Here is a 13,550-nt window from a genome sequence, read left to right as displayed (position 1 = left end):
CTGAGGACATCACACCCATCCATGTCCGAGGCAGCATTCGAATCCGCGACCGTAGCAGCGGCGCGGTTCCGGACTGAAGCGCCCAGAACCGCTCGGCCACAGCGGCTGACCGTTTGGTCAACATGTGGACACGTAAGGATGGTCTGCCGCGGGGATCTATGTTCAACAATGTACGATGAACGGTGTTCTCAGAAACGTATGTGCTCTTTCGGCAGAGATGCCGCAGATCACCATCTATCCTACTTTACAGAGGAGGCAAACCTCCGAACGTCAACTTCTGTGAAAAAACGTGGACGTCCAACCATTTAGCACCTAGAGGTAGTTTCACTTTCCTTTTACCTCTTTCCGTTGACGCTCACGAGAGTAGCAAGTCAACATTCGACCAGCTTCGCCGCTTTCAAGATGTTCACGGGCTCTGCGTAATAATAATTTGCTGTTTGGCAAAGTTGTTTATGTGAATGGCGTTCACCATTTGCAGCCCGTATCTTCACTAGGGTGATCCCCCTTCCGTGTCTGCTCCGCTAACATTCTTTCAATAGCGCGTCACGTGCTTGGCACCAAACGTCGCGTTGGGTAGTGGTCATAATGATGTGGCTTATCAGTGTACATTTAACAGCGGCACATAGACACCTCCTCGTTCAAAGACATCGATTTTGCAGATGCTGGAGGACGTAACGGCATTCATGGTGTCGTCACAACACGTCAGCAAGCTACATTAGCCCTGATCGGCTCCTACATCACGCCACTCATGTCCAGTTCAGTGTACACGCTGTCTTGTTCTCTGCAGCCTTCTCCCGTGATGATCAGCGATCGGTATCCACGTGGTCTGAGGCGTCACACAGCACACTCGGATGGCCTGTGTAGAACTTCACCATGGCTGCGGCAAGGACAGTCTACCTCTGAGAGTGAGTAACCACCGTTCGTCCCTGGCTGGTCATTGCCGATGTCGAATCAGTGATTCAGAGTTACTGACAATTAGCAATAGGGGCTGGAACAGCGTTAGCCACCTGACATCCACTGACTTCGATTCACCATCAGTTTGTTAATATGCTCCATTAGACTGGAAGCCTGAAACGATTTTACCAATTTTGGTGTGGCGCCCCACATTTTCCCACTACCAAATGTCATCCTGCTGTCTCAGAATGTAGTAGGGGTTTATGTACTAATGACTGAAGCAGGTTGTGACACTGTGTATGGTATTTTGTGGCTGCGCTGTGGGAACAAGACGCACAACTTCCGTCGCTATTGCTTTATGTTCCTTTGTTTTTGAAACCTCCTCACGCAGCTGCATAATTTAAATGGTGGTTATTAAGGATCCACTCTCCTCGGTCGGCCTATAATATAAGAGAGTTTTTATATTTTTTTGGAAAAATTGATGAAGCAATCGACGAGTCATTATTAAGCGTCGCATCCAAAGAGTTAATGTTGATCCTTCCAAAATTAGATGTGTCTTATGACGGAAAGCCTGCAGGGGTTCTTATCCAAAATCAAAAAACAAACAATTTAACTAACCTGCAGGATATTGCGCACAGAGTAATAGCACTGTAAGTAGGCTGTTTAGGTTTTTATGTTGGTAACATCATGTAGCGCTCTGTATGAAAATCACTGACTGTGCTGTGTGCAGTCGGTGGCTAGTTTGCATTGTTGGAATATTTGCCATTGTAGTGTTGGGCAGTTGGCTGTTAACAGCGCGTAGCGTTGCGCAGTTGGAGGTGAGCCGCCAGCAGTGGTGGATGTGGGGAGAGAGATGGCGGAGTTTTGTGGGCGGATGATCTGGACGTGTGTCCATCAGAGAGAGTGACTTTGTAAGACTTTTGAACACTATTAAGGTAAATACATTGTTTGTTCTCTATCAAAATCTTCCATTTGTTATCTATGCCTATCAATAGTTAGTGACTTCAGTAGTTGGAATCTTTTATCTGGCAGTAGTGACGCTAGCTGTATTGCAGTAGTTAGAGTAACGAAGATTTTTGTGAGGTAAGTGATTCATGAACGGTATTGGTTATTGTTAGTCAGGGCCATTCTTTTGTAGGGATTTTTTAAAGTCAGATTGCGTTGCGCTAAAAATATTGTGTGTCAGTTTCGTGATGATCATAATAAGTAAAGAGAGAAATGTCTGAGTACGTTCAGTTTTTCTCAGCTGCTTGAAAATCGAATAACGTAAGAGGTTTACCAGCACAATCATTCATAAATTTTCTAATGGTACGTTTCATTACAGTTTTTATTAAATTTGATGAAACAATAATTCCTTTATTAAACACAGTCGTGGCCACGTGTAAGTTGTTACTTTTTGTTTGTGGATGACCGCTTTCGAAGTACTACAGAGATCGTCATCAGATCTACACTCATTGGCGATGCAGGTAACGCTGGCATGGAGCAGGCCCATCCACGCTGGTGTGGAGGACACTGTCCTCAGTAGTAACAACTTATATGCGACCACGATATGGTAACATCATTAAATGGTTGTTTCCTGGACCAAAGTTCCAAAAAATTACAAAATAGCAAAATGTCGTACGTTCGAAACTAAGATATAGTTTTGTAGTTTTGTCGTGTGTCTTTCATCACGTTTTTTGCCATAAGTGGTGAATAAATTAACATAAAAATTATGATATCATAGCTTGAGGACATGCCTGCGGAGTAATTCAGGCAAATTTCAGAAACATCTCTTAATTAATGTGCCACAATTCGTTCTTTCACTTGAGATACTGTATGATGATGTTTGCTTTGTGAGATGCTCAACTGCGTGGTCATCAGCGCCCGTACAATTCCCAATTTTTACACAGTCAATTTCCTTTTCACACACCAATCTAGTCTCACAACTGAGGATGATGATGAAGTGATGGGAACAACACAAACACCCAGTCACCGGGCAGAGAAAATCCCCAACCCAGCTGGGAATCGAACCCGGGAACCCGTGATCCAGAGACAGTAACGCTGACTCCTAGACCACGAGATGCGGACGAGAGACAGCGTGTAACGTCACTTCTGGTACCTTTCCTTGCAGATATCCCCCGACGCATTCTACGCGCTGAGAGACCTCAAGGAGGTCAACATCTCACACAACGAGCTGAACGTGCTGCCCCGCGACGCGTTCGCAGAGTGCCGCCGGCTGGAGCTTCTGGACCTGTCCTGGAACCCGCTGGTGCTTCCTGGCCGGGGCCCCATGCTGGTCTCCAGCTCGCTGTCCGCCCTCGACATGTCCTTCTGCAGCCTCGGCAAACTACCGGACCAGGTTTTCTCCAAGGTGCCGGCTCTCAGCGAATTACGACTGCGGGGTAACAACCTCCAGCTCGTCCCCGAGTGCATTCTTGAACCGATCCCCCATCTGATACTGCTGGACGCCGATCTGACGTTCCAGTGGACGGAGTGCTCTTCCCAGGAGACGACGACGACGAGAGGCACTCGGCAGGTGAATAAGGTGGGAGACCCTGGGAGCGGGCGGGACCCCGCCGAGCAGCAGGCAACAGGCGAAGTTCTCACATACACAGAGGTGACCTTCATCCCCACCCTGGCACAGTGGGTCTTTCTCGTCGTTACAGCACTACTTACAGCGTTGCTGCTCACCTACATTCGCAAAGCGTGTGAAAGAGGTCAACGTCAAGAGGAACACATATACGAGATTCTAGGTGGTAGTCAGACAGTTCGCATACCAATTACAAACACGAATTCGGGACAAGCAGCAAGTCGACCAGCTCCTGCGAGCATTTAAGCTATCTGGCAACCATTTCCTCAGGTGACGGGGAGAGCCGTTATGTTATTCCAGTACCGGGGTACGTTTTGCTTGCAAAAAAGATTTCATATTTTTATGTCGTGTGTATAGTTGTCAGTACATTTAATCCACGTTTTCGATCTCGAAAACCCTCGGGACAACTTTTTGCAGCCAAAAGCCCAAGAAATTTTGGCACTTTTTTTAAAGCTTTCGCCAATTATTCGGAAATTATCCATCCTACTTTAAATGTTACCCTAACCAAACTCAAAGAGCATTAAATGTTGACCTGAATGACCTATGTAAATGAGAAAATCGGTGCAGCCATTTGGCCGCAATCTGTTGTCGAACTTCATTCATTTTTATCAGTTCAGCTAAAAAGTCGGCTCGAACGCCTGTAACTCAGAAGCGACTACTCCAAAGGAAAAATGTCACGTTATCAAAGTTATAAAGTAAGGAATTTCGTACTACAAAACCATCTAGTTTTTCAGTTTTAGGCGCTATTAAACGTTTGTGCACCTAAAAGCCAAAGTAATTACATTCTATTGTTTTTCTTTGAAGTTGCAGTTATTCAATGAAATGAAATCTCCAGTGAGGAGATGTTCTGCGTGTGTATCATTTTTAATTTTCTCCGTTCAATTATGTTTTTATTCGTTTTTACACATGTCTTAATTGGTATGATTCGGTGGCTAAAATGAAAACGAAGTAAATAGTAATGGACGTATGAGTCACATAAAAATTTGTACTAATGAAGAAATTAAATGGTATGACAACATTTAAAAAAACAATAATATATCAGAAATTAACATTTCATCAAGTTTCAATTCCATCGCCATCGTTTGGGAGACTCCGGCATGTCCCGCTCCCAGCATCCGATCTCCTGTGTGACCAGCTTCCTCGACCTGGAACATGTCTTCTACCTTCTCTACATCCTTGCCGGGTCCAGTTTCTGAGCGTTCTCGCAAGATAAGCCATAAGAGTGTTTGTACACCATTGAGCACTTCAGTCCAAATTTGGGACATCCACATGCTGCTGTCCACCTCGTTCTGCGTGCACAGAAAACCATGTTCAGTAGCGTGTCTGGAGCCGCATATTTCGTCATCGTCATGGGAAACTAGGCAGATATCTTCCAGCCGCACTGGAACGGATCAGTTTTCTGCCCGTGCCAAACTTACAGTTCATGGTAGGATCACAGTGAGTGCCACCTCGCTGCGTGCGATGTTGGCGGTAGCCTTTCGTGTTTGAAAGATTTTCTCGGAGCAGACTTTACGAAAAGCTCGTACCTGAGGTCGTCCAAAGCCGCGCAGCTGTAGTTCCCATACATTGCAAACATCAGCTGTTCTACTGCCTGTGCTGTTAAGTCTTGAGAGGCTGACGGTTTAACAAATTCAGCAGCTTGCACTTTAAGATGTGGCTGTTGCTCCATATGGTTTAGTGATTTCCTTTTTCCATAGCCAAGAAAAAAGAGGATTGTTATCATGTACTGTGAAGGCAAGGCAGAAAAGTGCAGATCCAGAATCGAAACTGATATAATTACTAGAGTACCACACTCTCTCTTCCCAGTTTATGAAACTATGGGTTGTTCTACAAGTCTTCTCTACCGGCTAGGAGAACAAGCACGCCTATGTCCTCGCTTATGATTGCCACATTGTCAGACTCACTAACTTGGGAAAGAGCTGTTCCACAATTAATGAATCGGCATACTCTTCTCCCTGTAACACTTGAATACCTACATCCTCAAATTTCCTCATGAACATTAAAAGCAAGTCGTTCTCGTTGCTCTTATGCTCTTGTGCGACTGGAGCATTTGTGTGTTCATCGAAAATGATGTCTGATGAAGAACGCGGTGTCCCTAAACGGCCAGTTCTTTCACAATAGTTTCTTCCCCTTTGCGTAGCACCTCTTACATAGGCAAAAATTTAAGAGTTGAACGATTTAATTTCCCGATCCATTGTTATTGTCAGACTCTACAGCGGTGCAGGGAGAGACTGCCATGATTCCTCCCGTGGAAAGGAAAGCATTCAACCCGTCAATCTTGCAGATGTTAAAATCGGCGTTGTCAGAGATGCGCTGGAAGAATCCTTCGCTGGTTATGGTTAGGTTGCTCAAGTCGCGCAGTCAAGGACGTCTCAAATAGGGAAGCTTCTATTATTGGAGCTGCGCATCCAATTGCACTAAAAGCGTCGACAATAAGTCTTGATCCGGATCTGTTGTATATGACTGTACTGAGCCCATTCAATAGTGAAGATAGAAATGACCGTGACCTTTCTTCGGAAATCAATGAATGTGACAAAGCAACTCTTTTCTTATTTACCTAGAGTTTATTTTAAACTTAAAAAGAAACAACAAACTGAAATTCCTTTGACTTTCAAGTGTGCAAACGCTTAATAGTGCCAAAAACAGAAAAAGTAGATGCCTTGTAACAGGAAATTTCACACTCTACAATTTTGATAACTCAACATTTTTGAACTGCAGTAGCAGTTTTTGAATTACAGGCGTTGGAACCGACTTTTTAGCTAAGCTGGTAAAAATGAACGAAACTTGACAACTCATTCCGGCCAAACGACTGCTCCTATTTTGGTATTTCAGTAGCTCATTCGGCGAAAATTTAATTCGGTTTCTTTGAGGTAAGGGCAACATTTTCAGTACGCTGCTTTGTTTCCGAGTAATAGACGAAAACCTGAAAAAAGTGCCAATATTTTTTGGTTTTTTTGGCCACAAAAAGTTGTACCGAGGGTTTCTGAGGTCGAAAACTTGGACTCAACGTAGCGTTAACTCCGTACACAAGATAAAATTGAATCTTCTACCTCATTTTTTGCAAGCAAAATGCCTTTTTTGTGACGCCGTTACTAGGCTATATGCCGAATCACTTTCACCTGGCACCCGCCTTACAGTCCTAAATTACACCCGTCTATCGTTCGGTACGTCAGCCGATGGTGCAAAATTTTCCTTTGTTATGAATCTAGCAAAATGTTTTAACACAGTTATGCAGTCCCTAAATGTTCCTTTCGAGCTATCAGATGTAAGTGGGGCCTGTATCTACAAAACGTCGGAGGTTTCGCAAAAGGATCGTGGCCAGTTGAATGTACATCGTAAGATCCATATACGACACAAGTATTAATTATTAACACCAATTCCACTCCATACAGTGTCAAAAATTATAAAAGCTGCACGTTATAAGTTTGGGTCGAAGGGCTCTGAGCACTTTCTATCGTAACGCAGATTAATAATCGATGTACAGAAAATTAATCTGGTGCAGCTATTCCATTGCAGAAATAACTAAATTACTATTAAGAATACGGTACTGAAAATTCTATGCTATCGATAAATCAGTCAACGTCAGACTGGGTACAGCACACCACAAAGATACAGACAACTCCTTCTTCGGTTCTTGACCCTTAGTAGTTTATAAGATATCTCCTTCTCCTCTCCCCTAAATTCTGTCCTTCCTCGAGTGCCAAAGATGTAGAGGAGAAGTGCGATTATCGCAGTTGCAAAAGGCCGCAGTCTGAAGGGACCTTCCGTAACACTTGTTGTAACCGCTCTGTGACGGGTGTTGACAAATGCACAGTGCCAGTGAAAGAAGTGGTGGCATATATACTTGTCCTGGTTGGATACAGTGTGACAAGAGCTCGATTCTTGTCATGTACCCATGTGTGAAACTCGCCTCATACTGAAGCGTGCTGCTATCTTGGACCACTGAGCTCTAGAATGGGACAACAGCGTACTGCAGTGCCCAACGGCCAGATTAACAGACATGGCTGGCCCGTAAATATCCTGTGGGTGACTGCTGTGGCCAGCATGACACCAATGCAGCACCACACTGAATATAGAAATTATTAATTGAAAGTGGCAAGTGGTCAGAGATAAATTTCGGAATTCCACCTGAATGCTGGTGAGCTCGTCTGCCATGAGACCGCAATTAAATGAAGTCAGATATTGTTGAGGTCTTCAGTGCTTTTACGTCCCAAGTAGAATACTGGCTGCAATGGTGCCAGCCTTCTGCCTGAGATGTTGCGCACACGAAAGCCTCAAACGTCCACCTACTACAAGCACATCCATCAAACATTACATTTACGAGCCCACCATGCCCTGCCACAGAGACAGCTGTCTTCCTCTACGCGCCTGTGTAATTCTTGCAGGCGAGGGAACGAATTTAGAATTAAAAAGAAAACAAAATAAAAGTTGTACAGTAAAATTGCGTGATTCACAAAAGACTTGGCTAATATGAGACAATAAAATATTAAAACCTGACCATACTGCCAGGCTGCTCGAAAGCGGCCACAGTAATACAAAAAATCGTCTTAACCTTGGGAAAAATTTAAAACTAATGAGCTGCAAACAGCTACTGCTGTAAATATAAAATTAGTGCAGATTTCATACCATTATCATTATTTTTGTGTTCTTCTCGCTGCTCCACTTCCCCTTGAGCAGCAGTGGCATACAGTATGGAACCTTCACAATGCAGTGGCTTTGTGAGAAGTCCATGTACGGACACGATAAGCCTGTTTAGCTACAGCGCGAACAGTCCTCGTATGATCGAGTGTTCTAATAAAGAAGAAAAAAAGTAAAACCGAAAATAAGAAAAGAGCACCAAATAATGAGTTTCTCGAAAGAGAAGCCGACATCTAATTTGTAATGTTGAATACACAGCCGTGAAAGCTGTGTGTTGACCTCGTGATCAAATCGTATTACTGTCCTGCAACATCTTAGGGCAGACGATGAAACCAGCCGAGCCTCACAGCGAAACCAGTTAGGCCGACGTCGTCTGACAGCTTGCGGTCAAGTATGGCAGCGTCCGAAATTCCGGCCCTGTTACGGGATGAAGCACGTGCTGGTATCACTGCCATTTAGAGCTCCTGCTGTTTCTGCCATAAGCGCCAGAAGTGACTGTGATGCTCCGTGCAATGTCCTCCGACATTGCCCATGTGCTGAATGTGCGACGCCCACTCAGAAACTGAAGATTCTTTGCTCGTACATAGATAACAATTAAGCGTTTTAAGAAACAGAACGCATGAAACGCAATGCTTGATATATATTTTGCTAATGCGACACGACAGTCTTGAGGCATATATGTAGTTCAAAACCAGTTTTCCCAATTTCCAAATGTCTTTGGCAGACACATAACAGCTTCATCTCTTTAAATGGAAAAAACAACAAATAAAATATTTTCATCTTTATTTCCTAATTCGGCGACAAAGTTTTGAACATTTATTTAAGTATTGATTTTATGTAGCTTTATGGTTAACATTTTTTTTCTGAAACACTTACGTGTTTTGTTACTGCTGAAAGTAAGTTCCTTATTGCTAGATACTGAAGATAAAATCTCACTTGGACTAATACAAAAGCAAAATCTCTTCTTACGATTATATAATAGTAATGCTGACCATATTCGATAAATGACGTCTACGTCTATGCTAAACATGTCAAATTATTTATCAGAAAAATTAAATTGGAAAGGTATTTTTTTCTAAGCTTTCTTACCAATTTTCTGTTGACGAACGCTCGCTGTAACGTATTGCAAAAATAGCGCTAACATCACACATCCCTCAACAAACATTCACCTACTCTCAGAGAGATGCGTGCTCCACTGTAGGCTGTTCCAGCGGTGCCCCCGTGCTGTAAGGCCGCTGAGGGAGAGGCCGTAAGGTGACTGGCAAGCATGCGCAGCGAGGTCAGGTTACCCGCAGGGTAGCCACATTGCACTAGTCTTGCGCATGCGCAAACCACTGGGTCACTCCAGCCCGAGGGCACGCGACCAGGGCAGTGCTGAAGAGCACACTGCAGCCCGGGTGCCCGCGAGTCAACTGTTTCCCCACCCACGCCCACTGTTAACTGCGGGTCGGCACACGACCTGGAGCAGCCTACTACAGTGACAAAGAAAACAAAAAAATAATTTTAATTACAGTCCTGTATCGTATTTCAAGACAGATTTTTACACAAAGTTCAGTCCAGCATTTTCGAATATCAGTATATCTCATTTTTCACTTGATCGTAAGAAGATTTGTTACTTCTAACAATACTGAATGACAAAGTATTTAATTATCTGTGTACGAACTCTGTAGCTTGACATAATAAAGTCAATCTGCAATCTGTAGCTTAGAAAAGAAGTTTTCAGTAAGAGAAATCTTGTTCAGATGTATTCTTATTCGTAACATTTCTGTAACATATGTATTTTTTTTCAATAGGAAAACGCGTTAGACTGGCTCATGTAGCTTTGAGTAGACTACGTTCCTTGTATTTACAACCGTCGAAAATCTGTGTATTTGTGCTGAATTTACGTAAAACTTGTGTTACCGTATAGTACAGGAACACTAAAAGGTAAAAGGAATTTATTATCCAGATGAACCTACAGCTCTAGAACTGGACAACATAGTTTTGGAAACGAACTGTTGTCCCTGCACTTATTTCGTGGTTTTTGTTGGACATTCGAATCCTGAGCTCTTGAGTGAAACGCTGTTAAAAATTTACATTTAACCTTCATTATAATGCAGCAAAATGGCGACATCTAAATACATCACCACTGTCAGTGGTTCAGACAATTTCTGATGATGTACAAAGTACGTGACAATACACAGTTTTATATCTGTGAAACTAAATGCTCTATGTATATATTTGATTAATTTTGTAGGTACTGTTGTAAAACTTGTGAGTTGAAACTTCCCTGCTATTTCAAATGGACTCTTAACACCAAAGTATTCAATTTTTACATGTCAGTGGAGTCTTAACCAGCAGTATCTATTTTGATATGTGTAAATAGTATTTCTTGGGAAATATATATCAAAGTTCTTTGATATAGTTATACATGTGATATTTATTTGATGGAATTCCTCAAGTTATCTGAATGAAATTAACAAGATATGCCACTGTGGAGAGTTAACATTTTTGGTTGTGAAATAACCTCGGACATTACCGATTGAAGACAACAGACGTAGACTGATGTACATTGTCCCAATACTAACACTACACACAGTAGTGCTCAACGTGCAACTCATACGGCCAGTTTTCAACGTCTGATTTCTATGGCGGTAACTGTAATAATAATAATGAAGTAAGGATTATATTCACAAAATTCAACTGATTCTTTAATGTGAAACTAATCTAGTGAATGTCCCAAAACTCCCTGGAAAAAACTCTTCAGTGGTTGAAACTGTGATAATTTAAGTCAATAACAAATATTTGCTTGGTATCGAGTTGTTTAACTTGTTTTACTTGCATAAAAACTACAAATTAGTTAAAGAACAGGCTATTATATTTAAAATTTAGTTTTGTTCTTGTTTACATCTCATGAAGACTGAATAGACAAAGTTCTATAAATATGAAACTGTAGTAAGTTATTGTATTTTTCTATATATGATGTTGAAGATATTGTCAGTTACCAAAGTCACAAGTGCTGGTTCAAAGAACAGCAAAATGAATTTAATTAGCAATTTTATATTGGTGTTTGGGCTATTGAAACTGTTATATAGACATAAATTTCATAGCTTAATTATATTTTAATTTTTTTTTTCTTGGGATATCTCATCAAATGTAAATCCAATAATATGTAATAAATTTGTACCTGAATACATGTTATCCCCATCTCACTGCTCAAACTCATAATATTCGTTCGTTCATTAACAGTGTACAGTCCTAGTTGAAAATAAATTACTCCTTTTGGGCACAACTCACTGCAACAAACTAGATCAACCATTCACACTATACGAGTATGTACAGGATGAACTAGTAAAAGTGTGCCAGGGTTGAACAAGTGATATGAGTATCTATATTCTACACCAGGGGTGGCCAAGAACTCGGCTCGCGGCCCATGCCCTGGCACGAGTGCCATAGCGCCCAACATGGCTGGCATGTTCTCCCCACCCCAAAGCCCCACTGTCAGAGGGTGAGGAGGGAAAAACCCAGTATGCGCCATGTTTAAATGGCAATTCAGTCTTATAGTGTACGACTTGGTTTTATATTTCATTTCTCTCGACGACATAGATCACAAAAAAAAACTAATTTCAGTATTATTTAATTATTTTTTGTGCACTGAAGACATAATTTTTATCTCGTACAAGCTGTCAGAATACGAACAGACCCAGGGAATTTCATAGGTTTTCGAGCTCAGGTTTCCACGTTATTTAGTTTAATAATTGAAAAAATGCCTTTCGCCCACATGTCTTGGTCGAAGTATTATAGAAATTTTGCAACCTCGTTATAGAGATGTGGAAACTACTGGAGAGTATTAACGTTAAAGGGATTTATCTATAAAAAAAGAACTACTTTATCTTGTAGGTCAATCAGTTACATCTGCACATGCACACGGGCGCTGTCAACTGAAACGGTCTCGGAAACAACTCTAAAACAAGTGTGATATTGGCATCGTCGTTGTGATTCTTTTAAGGTCACAATATATTCTTCAAACCTCGTGGTTTCTTTAATGTCAGTTTGATTACGCAACTGGACTGTGGGTCACAATGTGTCTCTTCACCTGACCTCGACACAAGTCCGCCGGGCGGATTCGCGCCGGGGACCAGGCGCTCCTTCCCACTCCGGAAAGCTGTGCGTTAGATCGATCGGCTAACCGGGCGGGTTTAACCAATGTACTTTGCAGCAATATACGAAGTCTCCATGCCTTTCGTTCAGTTCCATCGGAAACCGTTGCAACCGACAGCGGAATCGTGCGAGTGACATGAGAAATTATACTATTCATACCAAGAATATCTTCGTGTCCTCCATGCCTACGAATTTGGCACCAAGTTCATTTGACACATGAATAAAGTATCCCGTCTGTCGACCGCTGTAATTTTTCGCTCTTTCATTACCAACAAAATCATTAAATTCTATCTGCATGATATTGTAATGTCGTTTCATAGCAAATTTGCAAAGATGCGGGTACATAATATATAGTGAGAATTCTCATGCTTCTTTCCTGTCATTGCCATTCATCTTTAAAAGCTTGTGACTTACAGGTCAATAACTTCGTTTATTTCACTCTAGGTGTTAACAACTTAAAGATTTTTGTAAATATTTTCTAGTATTCGTCTTTGTACTGAATTCGTTTCCCTTTCATTTAGCTCCCTTATCAGTTACACTGATGTTCGATTATTGTTTACATTAACGTTCGAAATGTGTTTGGCCCAAGTTGCAGTGTGTTCCGTCGGTCGTCGGTATCTACCTGTCTGGTAGAACTCTGCATAATCGACTGAAGAGAGTCGTTCGATTAAGTGTTGTTACACGTAGAAGTCCTCATGCAGCTTTTGACTTGTCGTCCAATTTTTCCCCCGATATTTTTCTACTCTTCTTTTCTGAATATATATCTCATTTCGCTGATGACTTTATTTGCGCTAATATTAATTTCATAGGACAAATAAAATTTCCCATATTTCTTTATTTTAGCTACTTCAGTGACATTACATTAACTTCAAATACAACAATACCTAATAAAATAGTAATTGAACAACTTGTATTTCCATTGCTCATTGCGTAAAACTGTAACATTTATTAATTATTAGTGTACAGTGTTGGTGATCTTACAGAAAATAAATGAGCCGTTTCGGCTTCGATTCACTAGGTCAAATTACATAATACACTCACATAACATGGATAGCACGGGTAAGTAAAATCGTACCAGAGTTGAACGAAGGATGTGAGTAGCTTCAATGCACACATAATTACAGGTCATTAAATTAGTTCATTTCACTTAAGGTGTTATCAACTTAACCATTTTTGTAAATATTTTCTAGCATTGGTTCTCATATTGAACTCGTTTTCATTCTATTTCGCCCCATCATCGCCAAATTGATATTCAGGTATACGTTAGATTTTATTTTGTAATATGTTTGACCCAAGTTGAAGTGTATTT

The 13,550-nt window shown here is 41.6% G+C and overlaps 1 protein-coding gene across 1 annotated transcript in view; it reads left to right on the top strand.

Moving 5' to 3' along the window:
• LOC126281563 (leucine-rich repeat-containing protein 55-like) overlaps positions 1–11,281 on the top strand; it is a 43,942-nt gene extending 32,661 nt beyond the window's left edge. Inside the window, exon 3 of the mRNA XM_049980637.1 lies at positions 3,005–11,281. Within this exon, the coding sequence (XP_049836594.1) occupies positions 3,005–3,709 (705 nt within the window). The 3' untranslated portion in view covers positions 3,710–11,281. The remainder of the gene's footprint in view (positions 1–3,004) is intronic.
• Positions 11,282–13,550: the final 2,269 nt, after the last annotated feature.

The sequence above is a fragment of the Schistocerca gregaria genome, chromosome 7 (assembly GCF_023897955.1).
Source record: "Schistocerca gregaria isolate iqSchGreg1 chromosome 7, iqSchGreg1.2, whole genome shotgun sequence".
In the NCBI taxonomy this organism is placed as follows: domain Eukaryota; kingdom Metazoa; phylum Arthropoda; class Insecta; order Orthoptera; family Acrididae; genus Schistocerca; species Schistocerca gregaria.
The sequence above is the reverse complement of the archived record's forward strand: the minus strand, read 5'-3'. Positions and strand labels throughout refer to the sequence as shown.